The sequence below is a fragment of the Bufo gargarizans genome, chromosome 1, assembly GCF_014858855.1.
Source record: "Bufo gargarizans isolate SCDJY-AF-19 chromosome 1, ASM1485885v1, whole genome shotgun sequence".
Classification (NCBI taxonomy): domain Eukaryota; kingdom Metazoa; phylum Chordata; class Amphibia; order Anura; family Bufonidae; genus Bufo; species Bufo gargarizans.
Genome location: NC_058080.1, coordinates 457,932,776 through 457,953,559, shown reverse-complemented (window position 1 = coordinate 457,953,559; position 20,784 = coordinate 457,932,776). Strand labels below are relative to the sequence as shown.

Genomic DNA, 20,784 nt, shown 5'->3' with positions numbered 1-20,784 from the left:
TAGCAAGAAACATTTGTAAGGCACTTTAAAAAAAAAAAAATATATATAAAAAAATAATTGATATTTAAACTACATTTACTTTGATACATAATTGTGTGAAGTCACCTCTGTCTGTAAGGGCTCAAGCACAAGACAGTATTTTTGGTCTGCATTTTTTGTGGATAGCCATGCGGACATTAATTTTAATGGTTTCGAAAAAGAAATTGGACAGGATACACGCAATGTGCGTGCTATCTGCATACACGTGGCTATTCTCAAAACTGTAGACCATGTCTTATTCATGTTAGTTTTGCAAACGAGAATAGCCAGTTCTAGTACAAAAATGCGGCATACACACAGCTGGTATCCGTATTTTGCAGATCTGTGGACCTCAAATTGGATACGGTCATGTGCATGGGCCTAATATGCAGAGCAGCATTTTCACAGTGTGCCAAGGGTCTGCTTAATATTGGAGCATAATAAATGTACAGCGCTGGAGCGAAGTGCAAACATGGCTAGTGGGTCTCTGCTGTTTCAAACAGCAGAGACCCGCGACTAATAACCACGATCGGTCATTAAAGCCTTTAGCTGCTGTGATCAAGTGAGATAGCGGCATCTAAAGGGTGAAAAACCAGCGCCCTCTGCGGCCAATGAGGTTGCCGGTAATTGAATTTAATACACTGGGTCTCTCTGAAGAAACCCAGGGTAGTGAAGCTATAATTCTTATTTTGGCCAGAAGAAATAAGCAATTCTGTACAAATCATGGGTCTAAAAGACCCATGAGGGTTCAGAATAAAAATAAATAAATAAATGGGTTTTGTAGGCTCAAATATGAGCTTCGAAATCATAGTGGTGTAGTGACAGCGTCGTGGGGAAGAAGAAATGAGAGCTGGAGGGGTGGAGCAATGAAAAGTTCTGCAACTTCTCCGGCTCGGGGGGAGGAGCAGTGAGAGCAGTTACACTGGGTTCACACCTGAGCGTTTTACAGCGCGTTCAAACGTGCTGTAAAACGCTCAACACATGAAAACCAATGCTTCCCTATGGCCCTGGTTCACACTTGAGCGTTTTACAGCGCATTTGAACGCGCTGAAAAACGCCCTACGCTCAAAAAAGTTCTTGAGCTTCTTTGGGGCGTTTTGTCGCGCGTTCCCGTACATAGACTTTCGGGAACGCGCGACAATGGGCGTTCGCTTGACTCTGTATGCGCAATTGTAAACGCCCGTACAATCGCGCATACAGAGCGCTCCTTTCAGAACGCTCAGGTGTGAACCCAGGGTTACAGAGCCAGGGGCATTGATAGAACTCTCAACTCCCCTTTCTGGAGGTGTTGTCAAACTTGAAAGGTGAGGCGGGTCCTTTTTATGCCACATCAGCAGCTAATTTGAAGGAAGCGTGGCAATGCATTGAAATATGGTTTTGATTTAAAATTATTTTTTGTATCAGGACAAGTAGATTGTCATGATGGACAAGTAGATCGAGTCCCCGCTTCAGTCCTTCGACAAACAGTTTTGTTTTTGTGTTTTGTTTTTTTATTTCCACACCCCTGCACACACTCCAGAATGGTATAATAAAAAAGCTATTTTATGTAGGAAAAAAAATGGGGGGGGGGGGGGGGGGGGGTTTTGGGAGAAACCAACAACCATGACGTTCACAATTTTAATGAGAAACTTAATGGGGTTTTCTAGGATTACTATGATGTTTAACAGATACCCTCCTGTAGTTTTTCAGTTTGGATTCTCCTGATCAGTTTACACCATATAAACAAATCACTCTGGTTTATTACATCCTATATGTAGCACTTCCCGTTGCTATATCCAACCAAACCAATGATGCACTTCTCTCTTCCCAGCCACAGCTCCAGCACCGCCCCTAACACTGCCCAGCTAGTTTATAGCCCCTCCCACCAAGCTACATAGACACTCCCTTATCATTGTCCCTAACACCCAGCTAGTTTATAGCCCCTCCCACCCAGCTAGTGACAGACACTCCCCTATCACTCACACACCCATGGACATAACATCACAGGAAATAGGAAAGAGCTTCCGAAAGCTCTCTGTAGGTTTACAACGTGTATGTAGACATTCAATGATCCCCATCACAACAATAGTTTTGTATTGCATGGGACACAATGGTTATCAAAATAAAGATGGCAATGAAAATTCTTATTATGTTTTTGTAGATATGTTAAGTAAAAAGAGTGTGACAAAGTTACCATACTGCCACAAGACAGGAAAAACCACAGCTTACCTTATGAGCGTATGAGGTGGCGTATCCACAAACCAGCCTGAAATATCAAAGCGAGCGCAATAGAACGATGCTTGTGAAATGGTAAGCATCTGCCTAGATTCCCCAGAATAATGATCACACAGGTTTACTTCTGCAGTCAGCCACATTTCCAGATGCCTTACACAGTAAAGTATGTACACAGACACCTTGTCTGATCAAGGAATCTGCTGTTGTGGAAATAAGGTCCTAGTTCTGGTGCAGTGAGATGGTTAAAAGACGTTCTTTGGGGACCTCTACTGGCCAACCTCTAGAATCATCTCTTAAGGGACTTTTTACAAAATTTATGTAATGTAATGTATCGTATCCGCCAAGACATATATGTTAAATGGGTGGCAGTGAAGGATGCCATAAGGTCTTATGTCACCCACAGGTTGACCCCGCCCAAACACAAAAAAAATATATACTTTTAATGGATACTGTTGTTCAAACAGCGTAGACTTATTGACATACGTTAATTTAATGTAACCCTATGGAAAGTCGGGAGACAACCCGGCCTACAAACTAAATGGACATCACAAACGTGAACATAAGTTAAAGGGGTTTTCCCAAGAGCGCCACGACCTCCTCTCTGCTTTTCCTAGACCAGTGATCACATGTTCATGTATCATGTGAGTAGGAGCAGCTAAGCCCATGCAATACACAGCTGCTATACAATGTACGGCGCTGTGCTTGGTAAGCTGCAAGAGAGCAGCGGAGCTCACAGGAGAGCTGCTGCATTCTGAAAACAGCTGATCGGCGGGAATCCCGGGTGTCGGACCCCCACTGATCAGGTCATCAGTATTAAAATCTCAGAAAACCCTTTTAAGTGGTTAATTTCTCATTGCATGTTTGTAAGGGAATTTATAATCTTTAAAGGGGTTATACCATGACCAATATAAAAAATTAAAATCAGACATCATATAGTACAGGGATGCCCAACCTGCGGCCCTTCAGTTGTTGTAAAACAACTCCCACTATGCCCTGCTGTAGGCTGATAGCTGTAGGTTGTCTGGGCATGCAGGGAGTTGTAGTTTTGCAACAGATAGAGGGCCGCAGGTTGGGCACCCCTGATATAAAGTACATGATAATCTCTTTCTAACAAAGCTAGAACCAGCCCTGTACCTCACATGGATCCAGAGATCTACCCAGTCATTGCTCTGCTAGATTTATATCAAGCTGACAGCTCAGGGGGAGTGTCTTTTCTGCAAAGGCTAAGGGGGCGTGTCTGTGCTCTCCCTATCACAGCTCAGGAGGCCGTTGAAGGATAAAACTGAGCATGTGCGGCCTTGTCAGTGAGCAGGCCAAAGAAATAATAAAAAATAAACAGCAGGTGGCGCTATACAGATACATTTCATTGAATAACTCAGTGGCTATGCTAAAAATTTTATTAAATGCAATTACAAAAGTATTTAGATCCAGCTGCTAGTTTGAAAACTGTATAATATTTTTTGTAGGACAACTCCTTTAACCACTTCTAGAGCCGGCTATTAACCCCTTCCTGACCGGCCTAATTTTGCAAATCTGACATGTGTCACTTTATGTGCTAATAACTTTGGAACACGTATTTATCCGAGCCATTCAGAGATTGTTTTCTCGTGACACATTGTACTTCATGAGAGTGGTAAATTTGAGTCTATATATTTCACCTTTATTTATAAAAATAAGTTAATTTGAAAAATTTGAATCTCTCTGCTTATAAGACAGATAGTGATGCATCATAAAATATTCATTAACATTCCCCATATATCTACTTTATGTGGGCATCATTTTGGCAATGCAATTTTATTTTTCAACTTTAAAGGAGCAGTTCAGTTCTGAAGTCACTTTGTGGGGCTTGCATAGTGGAAACCCCCCATAAATGACCCCATTGTAGAAACAATACCCCTCAAGTTACTCAAAACTGATTTTACAAACTTTGTTAACCCTTTAGGTGTTCCCCAAGAATTAAAGGAAAATAGAGATGAAATGTGTAAATGTCACTTTTTGGGCAGATTTTCCATTTTTATCCATTTTTTTCTTTAACACATCGAGGGTTAACAGCCAAACAAAACTCAATATTTATTACCCTGACCTGGCAGATTTTGCTGAACTTGTTTTTAGATGCCATGTCCCATTTGAAGCCCCCTGATGCACCCTTACAGTAGAAACTCCAAAAAGTGACCCCAATTTGGAAACTAGGGGGATAAGGTGCCAGTTTTATTGGTACAATTTTTATTTTTACAACATTCATCTATCACAGTAGATGATGTGCTATTTTTATAGAGCAGGTTGTTACGGACGCAATGATATCAAATATGTCTATTTTCTTTGTTTCAGTTTTACATAATAAAGCATTTTCGGAAAAAAATGTTTGTCACACCATTTTCTGAACGCCATATTTTTTTATTCTTCTGCTGATCGTCTTGTGCAGGGGCTCGTTGCAGAGTTGACGTTTTTATTGGTACCATTTTTGGGTACATATGATTTTTTTGATCATTCATTATTACACTTTATGGGGCAAGCTGAGGGGTTAGGTTATGTGACATTTTTATAGAGCAGATCTTTACGGACGTGGCTTTTTCTTATTTAAGTTAGACACAATAATAGCATTTTTGAAACAAAAACAAAAAAATTATGTTTTAGTATCCCCATAGTCTGAGGGCCATTAGCCATAGCTTTATTTTTTAACCAATTGTCTTAGTTAGGGTCTCATTTTTTTTGCGGGATGAGGTGACAGTTTGATTGGTACTATTTTGGGGGGCATAAGCCTTTTTGATTGCTTGGTGTTGCATTTTATGTGATGTTAGGTGACAAAAAATGGCTTTTGGGCTTTTTTTTTTTTTTTTCACTTTACGGTGTTCACCTGAGGGGGTTAGGTCATGTGATATTTTTATAGAGCTGGTTGTTACGAATGCGGCCATACCGAATAAGTCAACTTTTTTTTTTTTTTTTCACTTTAACACAATAATTTTAATTTCTGTTTAATTTCATGTTATAGAGCTATATATAATTTTTTTTTGAGCGATTTTCTTATGTAGGGGCTCATTTTTTGCGGGATGAGGTGCCGGTTTTATTGGTACCATTTTGTGGGGACATTTGCCTTTTTGAACACTTGGTGTTGCACTTTTTGGGATGTAAGGTGACAAAAATGTCTTTTAAAAAAAAAAAAAAAGTTATTTATTTTATGGTGTTTATCGGACATGTGATATACTTATAAAGGCGGCCCTCACGGACGCTGCAATACCAAATATGTCTATTTTATTTATTTTTTCTATTTTCAACATTTAATTATTTATTTGGGATTTTTTTTTTTATACATGTGAAACCTTTTTATTTATTTTTTATTAAAAAAAAAACACATTCATATTTATTTTTCTTATTTTACACTTTGCATCCCCCATGAGGTCATACAAGACCTCTAGGGGATATTTAACGTCACTTTTTTATTTTCTCTCTATAGTAGCCCCCGTTACAGGGAAAATACACCCCCCAAAGACGCTGTACAGAAGTATAACATGGAAGATCCGACAGCTCCTGCACTCTCTCCCGACCCCGGCGGTCACATGGACACGCACAGCACTTCCTGATCTGTATACACAGCGCTCAACGTATCTAGAAGGCAGGGACACCTGGGAACTGTCCCTGCCTTCTCCCTGGGGTGCCCTGCTGTCACTGACAGCGGGCCCCCCGCTCAGCAGCTGCACGATTAGCGTGCAGCTGCCATCTCTGAATGGACGTTCTAAAACGTCTATTTAGAATTAAACAACCACCTATAGGATGTTTATATCCTATGGGCGGTCGGGAAGTGGTTAATGACCAGGAAAAGGTTTTTATGTCTTTATCACATCAGGTAGAGTTTTTTTTTTTTTTTTTTACCATTTCAAATGCAAATAATTTAATGGATTAAAGGCACCCTAAAATGAAGTCTTATATAGAGTACCCATTTTAGTTCTGGGTATTTTGATATATGACCACTTATTTTGGGAGAGGGGTCTATGACTTTCCAGTTTAGGGATTTATTTTGACCTTAAACTGGTTATCCAGAGTTGGGTGAACATTAGCCCTCTTTATTGTTTACATCAGTCTGTGTAGGAAATCAGTCTAAATTTTTCTATACAGTTTCAAAAAAAAAAAAAGTATGTCAAGACATACCGTCAGTGTATGCCAAATGAACAATCTTATGTATACAGCGTGTGCATGGGGCCTAACGGATGACTTTGCTGGGAGCTTTCCAGGCACAGTCTTAACGTGCAGTGAAAACGAGATATGAATAGACACTAAGCAAGTTCTTTATGTGAAGAAAGACTTTGATTTTTAGTGATTAGTTGTTTTGTTTGCAGCAGTTTGCATTTGTGCTGGATGATAATGTATTTTTACTTGCAGAAAAGGGATTTTTAGCTAAATGTTTTTTATTAAAAAAAAATAAAAAAAAAAGAATACTCTCTGTACTAGAAGCAGCTAAGCACATACGGTAAGGGGTTAAGAAAACATTTTTTTGGTTAAATATAATTTCTCAAATTGAATTATATAGCTAGAAAAGATTAAGAAGCATTCACGCTATCCAGACACGCAAAACAAAATAAATGTGATAACATTTTCTGCGAGAGCTTTCAGAAGCTTTTAAAGTAGAAATGGCAATCTGAACCAGCCATAAATTGATATATAGTTACCTCCAGTTCCTTCAGTCTAGATGTAGCCTCTTTATACTCATAATCAATTTTGTTCTTCATCCATTGTAGGGTCATATTTTCTAAGGATAAATCTACTTTTTCTTTATTTAGCAGCATGCAGTTCTGGAAAAAATAATAATAATAATAATACACTCATAGTAAGAGACTACATTGAGTAATTGATTACATTGTGGCCTAGGCCGTTTATGGTTTTCAAAGCCTATTTTTCATTTTATAAGACGCACTTTCTACACCCCCCCCCCCCCCCCCCCCAAAAGTGAGGCGGAAAGGCAGTGCGTCTTATAAAACCAACACCAGTGAGTACTTCCATTATGAAAGTGCTCAGAAGTATGCAGAGGCGCCATGAGTATAGCGCTACCTGTACCCAACCTGGTCTTCCTCCGGGCACCATTCTGCCCACGTTCTGACTGCATATATCGTCAGGACATAGTGCTCACACTTTGACCTGAGGTTGCACATAGTCAGGTCACAGTGCGGTGTGGGCCCGGAGAAGACCAGGCAGCGGTAAATACAGGCAGCGCTGTACTCACGACACTTCCGCATACTACAGATCTGCAGAGAGGCAGCGAAGCAGGAGAGGCAAGAGGGTCTGATCTAAGCTCTGACGGGAGGGCTCACATCTGTGTTCTGATGGGGTTGTAATAGAGATGTGTGAATATCTTTCTTTCATGTAACTAGATAGATTTTCTTATGTAGTTGCTTTTAGCTGCTTGTTCCTCATCTGTACTGCTTCCCCTCCTCCATTGCTTCAGTATTTTTCCAACACTGAAGCGAGAACGGAGGGGGATTGAAGCTGCAATAGGCCCCTCACTACTCCCACAGAATGATGTATAGACTGTAGAAGAATGTTTGAGGCAATTATTTAGCTAGATGATTCACATATATTCAATGCCTAAAAAAAAAAAAAAAAAAAAAAAAAAAAAGGAACCTCCTTGAAGTATCATATATGACGTAAGCAGTATTAATGTTGACCAGCTTGTGTCAGCGTCTCGTCTCTGTGCCACGCGTGGATATTAACCCCTCGGGGTTCCCTGATTTGGAGCACCAGAGTGGATCTTAAATGCTTTAATTAAAGCAACTTCAACAGGTGTCTGATCTAAGGTCTGATTAAAAATATAATTTTTTCCTATTTTCCTCTTCCTCCTTATAAAGCAAAAAATATCTCTACTTTCAGAAAACGCAATTGTTAAATGTCCAATTTTTGTCAGTGGAATTCTCGGTGCCGAGATTCTTACAGATTGCTGAAGGGAAGGAGCAGAAAAGCCTAGCTAAGTGCTGTGCACCTTTGGCCATGTTAAAGGGGTTATCAGCTTAGTTGTGCCCATTCATTTTGGAAATTTGTTAAGATTTCAGCAACCGGACCTTCACTGTCAAACATCACAAAAATAATATATTAGAGTAAATAATACTATGTGTAATGGAGTTTGGGCAATCAGGTCAACTTGTCACATCACAAGGAATGAACACAATCAGATGGCAGTAGCTAAACTGGTAAAATATAATAATTGCTTCTGTATAGTATGGATCTCAATACAGCCTGGCGTTCATACTGATGTGTAGAAGTTCGGTTTCCCTTACAAGGTCTTACAAAACCATCAATAATAGGATTCTAATGGTGTTTAGCACTGGTCAATCACTTGTCCACACAATTTAGAGGCCAACAAAAATGCATGCCTTCCGTTTCTGTGATCTACAGTCGCCACGCTGTGGCAGCAGTTAGGATAACAGAAAATACCAATCTCAGCTGTTTAACCCTTGTGATGCCATGCAACACAAGGAAAAGTCAGACTACAAGGCATTGGATACATAGGTATTCCAATGCACTATAATAAATATAACTAGAAGTAAATGTCCTCTCGTGGGAACTCAATGTACAAGACCTCACAGAGCCAACACAAAAATAAAAAAAGTTATGGGTCTTTGAATGTGTTGAGCCCTGAAGGTAAAAAGGTGTGCTTAAAGGGGTTGTCCGGCCTACAAGCGAACCAACTCAATCCTTGGAGCCTGTGCTCAATTTAAAAATAAATAAATACGCAAATAAATAAATACGCAAGCCCTGTTCCTGGCTGAAACTGGGGATGCAGTCAGATAAGTGGTTTTTTTTTTGTGTTTTTTTCAGGTTCCAAGGATTGGGTTGGTCAGTGTCTAGGATGGACAACCCCTTTAAATGCATATTCCAGGGCTTACGATAGGTGATCAACACTGAAGTCCTATAGCAACACTTTAAAGTGCACCCCTCAGCAGGATCCACCCCATTAAACCACACATGCAAACTGGTAGGAATGATGCCGGTCTTGTAGAAATCGGTTGCAGCACTTTTATAAATAGTCTTAAGGGGACATTTATCAAGTCGCTGCGGCAATTTTGTGGCATAAAAATGTTGCAAGTGATGCCCGCAAGAAACATTTGGTGCTTATTTTGAAGTCTCACCACCTTTAGAAGTAGAATGAAAGGTGTGCCAGGATTTCAGATTACAACACCTTTAAGTATCATTTATGATAGTACTTAAAACTGACAGCAAATGATAGATTCCGCCCTTATTATTTATGCAAGTAAGGGCTTCAGTACACCGAGGGGTGGTGTCTTCCACTTCTTGGCATCCCCTCGGTGCACTATAGCTCTCATTTACATTAAAAATATAAAATATTTTCTCAGGAACGCCATGGCAGATTTTCAAAAGATGGGGTTGATGTTGCCAATTGAAATCAAACCCAAGTATGGCTGGTTTAAAGGGGTTGATCCTGCTGACTGATGTTCTTTGAGGGGTTAAAGCGAAAAAAGGGAGCACTGAGTCACTGAGACACCTAATTTAGAATGTAATGGAAAGGGAAAACCACACTGCGGGGAAATGATCAAGCCTTGTACTCCAGAATTCGGACTTTAAACAGTCGTAAATAGAGATTTGTGACTTTTTGGGCTCACATGTGCAAAATCTTTGCAACAATCTGCAAACAATTTTACACCACTCCAGTACTGAATGAAAGGGGGGAAAGTGGGCATGGTCATCTGTTAAAGGGGTCGTATTTTTTTTTTATATTGATATGAGGATAGGTCTTCAATGTAAAAAGTACAACCCCTTTAATTTGTTTCAGTCCATATTTATTAAATGCTACTTTTTAGGTACAATCTCCCTCCAGTGAAGAGAAAACTGGAAAAATAACTAGATAAAAAAAAAAAAAAAAGTATCATATTTATCGTTGTGCCAAATTTATTAAGCAGCATGCGGCATTTGATACATTTGGATCAAATTTTTCAGACGCACGCTAAAGTAAAGCGGACTTAAACAATTTCCCTTATGATATTTCTCTCCCACTGTATTTCTTATTTCACCTTAACTCAATCCAGTAAAAGAAACGATCTACCAGAAATATTCCATCCTCACCTTTATGAATTCTGTGAGCTCTAGAACAATTTTCTTTTTCTGGACATTAATTTCTCTAATCTTGCTATTCGCTCTTTGCTCAGCTTCCTCCAGATTGATATTTTCTTGCTCTAATTGCTTTAAGCTAGGAAACAGACAGTTATTTTTAACATACTTTATATTACTGCACGTTATAAAGGACCTGTTACCAGATGTACTATACCCATCTAAATTAGGGGGTAGAGAGCACCCACAGTCATTTGAGGCAGACTGAAAAACAGCAAGATATACAAACGAGCATCACGGATCAATGCGAGTCAATCGCTCGATAAAGGTAAGTTACAGTGTAGTACTGTCTTTGCGTGTACAGTACCTTAATTATGGCTTTTAGTTTTCCCTATCAATCAGCAGAACAGGAAAGGTTATAGTTCACGGAAGACCAACGCTGAAAAGGACTACCCACAAACACTGCGTCGTAAATTTAATGACTAATGAGCCAAGTAATGGGGACCTCATTTCAGGTTTATTCAGTGCTCCATTCATTGTGAGCCCTACTGATCTAACAGTTATACCCTATGCAGCGTAAGGCTACTTTCACACCAACGTTTTGCTGGATCCGTCATGGATCAGCAAAAACGCTTCAGTCACGATAATACAACAGTCTGCATCCGTTACGAACGGATCCAGTTGTATTATCTTTAAAACAGCCAAGACGGATCCGTCGTGAACATCATTGAAAGTCAGTGGGGGACGAATCAATCAGTTTTCTATTGTGTCAGAGAAAACAGATCAATCTTGCAGCGTTATTCTGTCCGCGATGGGGACGCAACCAAAAAGGAACGGAATACAATCTGGTGCATTCCATTTTGTTCAGTTTTGTCCCATTGACAACGAATGGGGACAAAACAGAAGCGTTTTTCCCCCCGCTACTGAGATCTTATGACTGATCTCAATAGCGGAAAGGGAAAGCACATATGTGAAAGTAGCTTAAAGGGAATAACCTGCACTAACCACAAAAACATAAGTAAAGTACAGTAGACCATGATGCTGTGAGTTAGATGAGTTGCGGTAAGTCTGGGAGATCACACAAACTGGTTTTCCTAGACTGCACAAGGCCATTTGACCCTGGCCTAACGCCTTATTCACACATCAGTGTTTGGTCAGTGATTGTGAGCCAAAACCAGGAATGGAGCCTCCACAGACATAAGGGAAAGATCTGCTCCTGTTCTGTGTTTAGAGCTGCACCTGATTATGGTTCAAAATCACTGATGGAAATGACTGACCGAACACTGATGTGTGGATGAGGCCTAGGGGAGGAAGTAAAACTTGGGAGCACTGAAACTCATCTACAGCCATGCCACGTGTCATTTTTAACTAACCTATCATATTTAGTAGAAATCTTCTGTTCAAGTTGTCTCTTTTTGGTCTTCATATCCAGTATCTCTTTCTTCCTTAATCTTAAATCATTGTCTTTTTTGTCAAGTGTCTTCTGTTTGCTGATCAGCTCACCAATACGAGCTTCTAATAACGTACACCTTCTTTCAATTTCCTGAAAAGGAACGATTAACACTGTTAGATTCCCCAGCGTGCTCCCTCCACAAAGCTTACAACTCATACAGTGCCTACAGTTAAGATAACACCACACAAGGTCTACACTGTGAAGGGAAGGAGCATCGTCTACTTTGCCTCTGCTAGATTTTTATATATACACCAAAACACTTAATAGGAATTATCAGTGATCTCGCAAGGTTTCTTCTTAGCTGCTAAATCTTCTTCACTGCTACAAAAACTTTCATGAAAGAACAGAATACAAATAAAATAAGGTTGGCAAGGACTGGCCTAACAGTTATCAAACATGAGATTGTCTTCAGCAACCACCAGATTTTGGGTCAACCACAACAAGGCCTATAAGTTTTTTTTTTAATTATTATTGTGGTAGGGGAAAAAAAATGCTAAAATTGGTAACACTTGCTGAGAACTTTAAGAAACCTGCTAAATAATATCAATTTAACTACTGAGAAAATGGCAGGAGTGACCCAAAACTACAACTCAAACTCACAGCCTGTCATTTTTTTGTGTAGGGGCAGTGATAATGTTCATTTTTTTTATATACTGTAATTACCAAAATTGTAAGTTTGTATTAGAAAAAACAGCTCTGAAGTGGCCCATTTCTTGCATTAGCAGCGCTCTCTGTCTCTATTTAGTGCATTGAAGAGACGTGCTCCTGCTGCTGCCCACACTGCCTCTCTTCCATTCCATATAGTCCTAAAACTGGCTAGAACGATAGATAGTTCCCTGCCTGGCTGCTATCTCTAGAATTGTTCCTGTGTAAGCTGGGAGCAAAGTGTAAGCAGCAGACAGCTAGTAGGCACTCACTATTGAGAAGGCAGGGAGATAAGTAACAGCTATTCTACACTATATAGGGGAAAATATAATATACAGCTGCCCCTATATAGTGTAGAATAGCTGTCTCCCTGCCTTCTCAATAGCGAGTGCGCACTGCTCGCAGTAATTCATCTAGCCGTCTGTTTCTTATACATCGCCCCCAGCTTACACAGGAACAGTTATAGACATAGCCGCCAAGCAGGGAAAAATATACAGATATAGATATATATATATATATATATATATATTAGCGCCGGTTTTAGGGCTATATAGGATAGGAGAGAGGCAGCGAGGGCAGCAGCAGGAGCGCATCTTTACAGTTCAGTAAACAGAAGTCAGGGGCACTACTAATGCAAGGCATTCGTAATTAAAGTATATTACAAAATGGTCATTATCACTGCCCCCTACACGTTACAAAAAAAAATGACAGCTAAGCTATAAGTGATCAGGTAAACCCTGGACCAGCCTTAAGGTCAATTTAGACTCACCAATAATCGTCCCGATTATCGGGAATGACCGTTCCTCAGTACAGTCGATCCGGATCATCTGACCATCTAAATGTGCCGCCGATCACCCGATAAATCCTGTCGCTTGAGCAGGCACCATCTATCATGGCTTCTGAGCAGCAGACTGTGCTGTCTAAACAGTGATCTGCTGCTCAGAAGCCATGATTCTGTATGAGGACGAGGGATCCCAATAGTGATCCCTTGTCCTCATACTGTGAAGGAGATTGCTGCATATAAATGCGCAGTCTCCTTCATTGAAGAAGCAGGAACGCTTCCTCCCCGACAATCAGCTGCTCACTCGGCCTGTCTAAATCCACCTTTATGTAGGGCTGGGGCGGTTTGCTTGAGACTGTAGTGTGTTATCTTTTTTTCAGAGAGATAAGAAATGTCAGCGAAATACGATACTTGGAAATCACTGTGACAATCCTGACTGTAAAGCGCCACGGAAGATGATGGCGCTCTATAAATAAAGATTCTTATTATGCCAATAACAATCAACAATTCGGATCATTCAGCGCTGCAGTGGACATACGATTTCCAAATAAAGAGATACCTTTCCAGAAGAAGAAGGGGGGCACAATCTAAAATTAGTTGGGGGACGACGACATTAGAAGCAATGACAGGATCTGCTGCTAGGATGAGTCCTACAGTAGGTGAATGTAAACATGCCTGGGATAACCACAGGACTATACGAAGTAATAATATAAGGGCAGACTAGATGGATCACATGATCTTTCTCTATGCTTCTACCAGTGTTCCTTTTACCTTGTACTGTTCAACTGCCTGTCTTCTTTCCTCTGGATCCACTGCTACTGTTAGAAATTGGGCTGCTTTCAAGGAAACATTGCTAGAGATAACATTGTTACTATATGCAGATACTTTTGTTACATATCTTTCTTCAGCAGTGTACATCTGTCGCAGTCCAGTTTCTTTTATGACCTAAATAAAATAATATAGTGGTCAATAGTGTGTGTGTCTCCTAGCCACCATTCTGCTATAAACACGCCATGTGGTGACGGACAGGCTTTATCAACGTATAGACCGCAGTCTGGCAATCAGTGTTGAGTCTAAATACACAGTAGCTGCACTTTCATGTAGCAGTGCAAGCACAGTCATTGTTCTGGTAGGAGGGAGCAGCAGAGCAGAGGCACAGGCGGGAGATTAACAGGGCCAGACAGGATGTCCAGCCCTGTCAATCAAGCAAGAGGGGCGAGCCCCTTGAGCAGCAGTACAGCACCTCACTGCTCAAGAACTCTGATGAACGAATTAATTCACTCATCTCCAGCAAGCACCTATGTATACATAATGATCCTATCCCAACATGGCAGCTGATGGATAGGCAAGTGACTATATCTGTCTATCAGAAGCCTCCATTCAGTAACACTGTGCATAGCACTGCACATGTACGGGTTACGCACAGCGTTACTCAATGAAGGTCACTTACGGCCGGTCTTGTTATATTGTCCCTCTAACAGCAGCCACGCTAGGACAAGATATCTATGTATACAGGTTTTTAAACCATTATCATCATCACCTGTACATATACAGATGTAGCAGGAGTCAAAGTAATTCCTGACGTTAACAAACAAGCTTAGTTTAACTGAGCTAAGCTTATGAAGCTTAAAATTGGTATTGAGTTAAAGGCTGTGGACACCTTTGGTAGCATTTTGTTTATGATTGCATTTGACTTATTTTGGACTAAAAATAATTTTTTCAGTTGGTATTTATTATACATTTTTAGCCGTTTTTAGATACAAGAGCTAAAAATCTATTTGCCAGCTGTCACAGTCTCTCTTCTTTGAATCCTGTCTTCTGAAAGCTCACGTGAAGCTCTTATCTCTGATCTCCTGACCTCATAAAACACTCCATCGCTCAAATCTTCTCAAACTGATAAGAATATGGCAAGTGTTTATGAGGTCAGCAGATAAGAGCCTCATATGGCTATATAAAACAGAAAGTGTAAAAAAGCCATGACTCCTCGAAGCCAGGGAAGAAGAAAAAATAAAAATAAATTAGGAATGTGTTCTTAAAAGGGTTGTCCATCTCCTAATATTGATGACGTATCCTCAGGATAGGCCATAAATATTTGATCGGCGGGGGTCAGACACTGCCAATCAGCTGTTTAAAGAGGAGGTGGCGCTTCCTCTTCTGCTCGCATGCTCCTTGTCCCGGATCCCAGACCCCCAACGATCAGATATTGAGGACCTATCCTGAGGACAGGTCATTAATATTAGGGGCTGGACAACCCATTTAAGGCCATACAGGTTAAATGTTACCCAGCAAAGGGATTAAATGATGTCACTACACACAAAAAAAAAAAAACACCTTGTACCACAATAAAGCCCTCATACAGCTATATGAAAAGTAAAAAATGAAAACAAAACAGAAAACGGTTATGGTGGGAAAGGGTTACAAGGGCTTCCCTTGACTTATACTGATGAACTATCCTCTGGATAGGTCATCAGTATCTGATAAGTGGGGGTTCGACACCCAGGACCCCCGCAGATCAGCTGTTTGAGAATGTACAAGAGCTCCTGTTGGCGCCGCTGCCTTCTTGCAGCTCATCAACTATAGCACTGTACATTGTATAGCGGTTCTTTTGAATGCGGCTGAGCTGCGCTTAGGCTACGTGACCAATGAACGTGTTGTCACTGGCTTAGGAAAAGCAGAGAGAAGGCTGCTGCACTACTGCAAGCGCTGCTCGCTGATCAGTGGGGGTTCCGGGTGTCGGACCCCCACCGATCAGATACTGATGACCTATCCTGAGGATAAGGGTCCATTCACACGTCTGCAAAATGGGTCCGCATCCGTTCCGGAATTTTGCGGATCGGGTGCAGACCCATTCATTTTAAATGGGACCGGAATGTGCCGTTCGCATCCGCAAAAAATAAAAATAAAATAGAACATGTCCGATTCTTGTCCGCAATTGTGGACAAGATTAGGCATTTTCTATTAGAGTGCTGGCGATGTGCGGTCCGCAAATTGCGGAATGCACATTGCCAGTGTCCGTGTTTTGTGGATCCGCAGAACACTTACAGACGTGTGAATGGACACCAAGTCATCAGTATCAAAGTCCCAGAAAACCTCTCTAAACGTTATGGCCTATACTTAGAATAGGCTATCAATTTTAGATTCTCTCAGCATCCGTGCCAATCAGCTATTCCAAGGGGCCAATGAGCTCAGGTGAGCCCTGTAGCCTCTACATTGATCTGTGGTCTCTCTTTTAGTAGTTGCTGTGCTTGTATCAGTTTACATTATATCTTATGTTTGTTTAGTTTATCAATAGAACATTTGTCTGGCATGCATTTTCACAATTTACACACAAAATCGGATAATTGTTGGGTGCAATTAAGTCAGTTTACTGTAAGATAAGTTGCCCCTTGTGAAAAATCTTGATGGCTGGTTACTTACTCTTTCTATCAAATGTCTGGTCTTTTCTGTGCCCACAGGTACATTATGAACCATATACTGGGAGACCAAGTAATTCATCACTGGATGTGGAGCATCAAATAATTCTCTTAAGTACGAGAAAAAGCCATATTGCCTGCAGAAATAAAATAAGACATGATTCTGCCCCAAGAATACCAATACCTAATCAATATTAAAGTGTACATATTTTTAAACGTTGCTTTCAGGTACATAAAACTTAATGGTCAAGGAAGAGTTAACTATTCGATACCTCGCCAAACCACTGCTGCTCTCCACTTCCTGGATTATCATATTAATTATCCCTGAAAATGGAAGATGTCTCCCAAAGCTTCAGCGGGAAAGCTTCTATTCTGACAGTAGTGATCCATCACAGGTTGCTTAACTCCTTAAGGACTGAGCTCATTTTCACCTTAAGGACCAGGCCATTTTTTGCAAATCTGACCAGTGTCACTTTATGTGGTGATAACTAACACTTTGACGTATCCAGGCCACAAAAAAAAAAAAAAAAACACCACACACCAAAATTTACTAAAAATTTTGAATAGGTAGTCACGGGACCCTCCCCCACATTGTCCCAGGGTGCCTGCTCAATGATTTGAGCAGGTACCTTATTCCGATCACCGCCGAACTACACATGACGTAACGGTACGTTATGTGTCCGCAAGAGGTTAAGGATGACCTGTCACCACAAAATGCAATGCAATCTAAGCACCATGTTATAGAGCAGGAGGAGCTGAGAAGATTGATATATAATTTTAGAGGAAAAGATTCAGTAAACATGTAATTTATACATTTGTATCTCTGCTTTTTCCACTTCCTGTGAAGAGTTATCTGTACAGGAGGGAGGGGATATCAGTGATTACCAGCTGTCTCTGTATGCACACAATGCTATCAATCACTGATAACCCCTCCCTCCTGTACCAATAGCTCTTCACAAGAAGTGGAAAAAGCTGAGATACCAGCGTACAAATTACAGGTTTTACTGAATATTTTCCCAGAAAACTATATATTAATCTGATATCTCCTGCTCTATAACATATTGCTTTAAGGTGGCATTGCATATTATGGTAACCGGTATAATGAAATCTACAATAAAGCTTAGACCTGTCATAGATTTCTGTCTTCATTTGCGCCTCAAAACAGGTGCAAATGAAGATAAATGTGAAAAAATGGATTTTTTGTACTCACCGTAAAATCCTTTTCTCGTAGTAGGCATTGGGGGACACAGCACCATGGGTATATGCCCAGCTGCCACTAGGAGGCTGACACTAGAAACAAAAAAAAGTGTTGGCTCCACCCAGGTGGGCTATACCCCTCTGCTAGAGCCAGAATAACTCAGTCAGTACAAAAAGCAGTAGGAACGCCACACCTGAACCAAAAAGAAACGGAGTGCCAACAAGTCTTGAACTGGGGAACCCGACAACCACAAGCAAACGCCGGAACCACGAACAAGAATAAATGCTCCAAAGGAAAGGGTGGGATCTGTGTCCCCCAATGCCTACTACGAGAAAAGGATTTTACGGCAAGTACAAAAAATCCATTTTTCTCGTGCGTGGCATTGGGGGACACAGCACCATGGGACGTCCCAAAGCAGTCCCTGAGGGAGGGAAGAAGAATGCCAAGACGGCAACCTAAAGCACCGCTGCCTGCAGAACCTTACGCTGGGGCTGGCGTCAGCAGAAGCCAGGGGATGAATGTGGTAAAATTTAGAAAAAGTGTGAACTGACGCCCAGGTGGCGGCCCGGCAAAGCTGGGCAGCGAAGCCTGATGACGCACCGCCCAGGAAGCCCCAACTGCCCTAGTCGAATGAGCGGTCAACCTGGAAGGGGGAGCACAGCCCTTCGCGGCGTAGGCCTCCTTGACAGCAGACCGAACCCAGCGAGAGATGGTGGCCTTGGAGGCAGGCAAACCCCTACGAGGACCCGCCGGAACCAGGAAAAGAGAATCCGAACGACGGAAGGGTTCCGTGAGGCGAAGGTACCAGCGGAGGGCCCGAACAACATCCAGGCAATGGAGAGACTTCTCCCGAGGGTGAGAAGGATTAGGGCAGAAGGAAGGAAGGATAATCTCCTCATTGATGTGAAACGAGGTGACAACCTTAGGAAGAAAGGAAGGAACGGGACGCAAAACGACCTTGTCCTGATGGAACACCAGGAAAGGCGACCGGCAGGAAAGCGCCGCCAGTTCGGAAACCCGACGGATAGAGGTGATTGCCACAAGGAAGGCAACCTTAAACGACACAAACGACAGAGAGATGTCTGCCAAGGGCTCAAAAGGAGAGGACTGAAGAGCATCGAGGACAAGATTCAGGTCCCACGGCTCCACCGGAAGGCGAAAAGGAGGGGCTCGGCGAGCGACACCCTGCAGAAAAGTCTTAACCTGAGCCCGCGCGGCCACAGAACGTTGAAAAAGGACCGAAAGGGCAGAAATCTGCCCCCTAAGAGAAGCCAGGCGAAGCCCCTTATCAAAGCCAGCCTGAAGGAAGGCCAGAATATTAGGGACCGAAAAAAGGAGGGGACGAAAACGTGCGGACTCGCACCAAGCAAAATACGCCCTCCAGGTCCGATAGTAAATACGGGCCGACTGGGGCTTCCGTGCGCGAAGCATCGTCTGAATGACAGAGTCCGAGAGACCACGGGCCTTCAGGACCGCGGTCTCAACAGCCACGCCGTCAAACGAAGCTGCGGTAAATTCGGGTGGAACAGAGGGCCCTGCGAAAGGAGATCGCGGCGCAGGGGAAGACGCCATGGAACGTCGGCGAGCAGGAACATGAGATCTGCATACCACGCCCTGCGGGGCCAATCCGGAGCCACCAGAATCGCCGGCACCCGGGCTGCCTTGAGAAGCTTGAGCACTCGAGGCAGAAGAGGGATGGGCGGAAAGAGATACAGAAGGTCGAACTGAGACCAAGGCAGAACTAGGGCATCGACCGCTAGAGCTTGTGGATCCCTGGACCGCGCAACATAGCGCGGAAGTCTGTGATTCAGGCGAGACGCGAAGAGATCCACGTCCGGAGTTCCCCACCGGAGACACAGTTGATGAAACACCTCCGGGTGGAGAGACCATTCGCCCGGGTCGACGAGCTGACGACTGAGAAAGTCTGCCGCCCAATTGTCGACCCCGGGAATGTGGACGGCGGAGAGAACGGGAACGTGGTCCTCCGCCCATCGCAGGATCTGAGAGGCCTCTTGCAGGGCCATCATGCTCCTGGTGCCCCCCTGATGATTCAGATAAGCCACGGCGGTGGAATTGTCCGTTTGAATCCGGATCGGGAGGCCGCGTAGACGAGAAGTCCAGTGCGACAGCGCTAAGAAAATTGCCCTGAGTTCGAGAACGTTGATCTGCAGGGAGGATTCCTGAACAGACCACAGACCCTGAACCGTGAGGGACTCGAACACCGCTCCCCATCCCGAGAGGCTGGCATCGGTCGTGATCACCCGCCAACTGGGAGGGAGGAAGGACCGGCCCAGGGACACCGTCCGAGGAAGCAACCACCAGGAGAGATCCAGTCGAATGTGAGGGGGGAGACGAACAAGGCGATCGAGACCCTCCGGGGACTTGTCCCACCTGGATAGGATGAACATCTGAAGGTCCCGAGAGTGGAATTGGGAATAAGGAATGGCTTCGAATGAGGCCACCATCCTCCCCAGGACGCGCATACACGTCCTGATGGTCAGAGAGGACGGCCTGCGGAGAAGATGCACCCCCGCCTGAAGAGAGGAAACCTTCTCTGGGGGAAGGAACACCCGCCCGAGGCGAGTGTCGAAAAGCATGCCCAGAAAGAGCATCCTCTGGCGTGGGATAAGGGAGGACTTGGAGTGGTTGACAAGCCACCCGAACCGAGCAAGAGCCGAGAGGGTGATGCTCAGGCTGGACAGATTGTCCTCCGGAGACGGGGCCCGAATCAGAAGGTCGTCCAGGTAAGGCACCAAGGCGACCCCTCTGGCACGAAGAAGAGCCACGAGGGGAGCTAACACCTTGGTGAAAACCCTCGGTGCGGAAGCCAGACCGAAGGGAAGGGCTACAAATGCAGAGAACCCACCACGAAGCGAAGGAACCTTTGGTGGGAGAGGGCGATGGGAACGTGGAGATAGGCATCCTGAATGTCGATGGACGACAGGAACTCGCCCAACTCCAGAGAGGCGATCACAGACCGGAGGGACTCCATGCGGAAATGACGGACCCGGAC

General features: G+C 43.0%; 1 protein-coding gene across 2 annotated transcripts in view; it reads right to left on the bottom strand.

Moving 5' to 3' along the window:
- SMC5 (structural maintenance of chromosomes 5) overlaps window positions 1–20,784 on the bottom strand; it is a 152,843-nt gene that overhangs the window by 78,900 nt on the left and 53,159 nt on the right. For both annotated transcript variants that reach the window (XM_044272871.1, XM_044272877.1), the window contains exons 13-17: window positions 16,578–16,710; window positions 13,932–14,105; window positions 11,655–11,824; window positions 10,297–10,420; window positions 6,894–7,016 (exon numbers count right to left, since the gene is read on the bottom strand). In XM_044272871.1, the coding sequence (XP_044128806.1) occupies window positions 6,894–7,016; window positions 10,297–10,420; window positions 11,655–11,824; window positions 13,932–14,105; window positions 16,578–16,710 (724 nt within the window). The remainder of the gene's footprint in view (window positions 1–6,893; window positions 7,017–10,296; window positions 10,421–11,654; window positions 11,825–13,931; window positions 14,106–16,577; window positions 16,711–20,784) is intronic.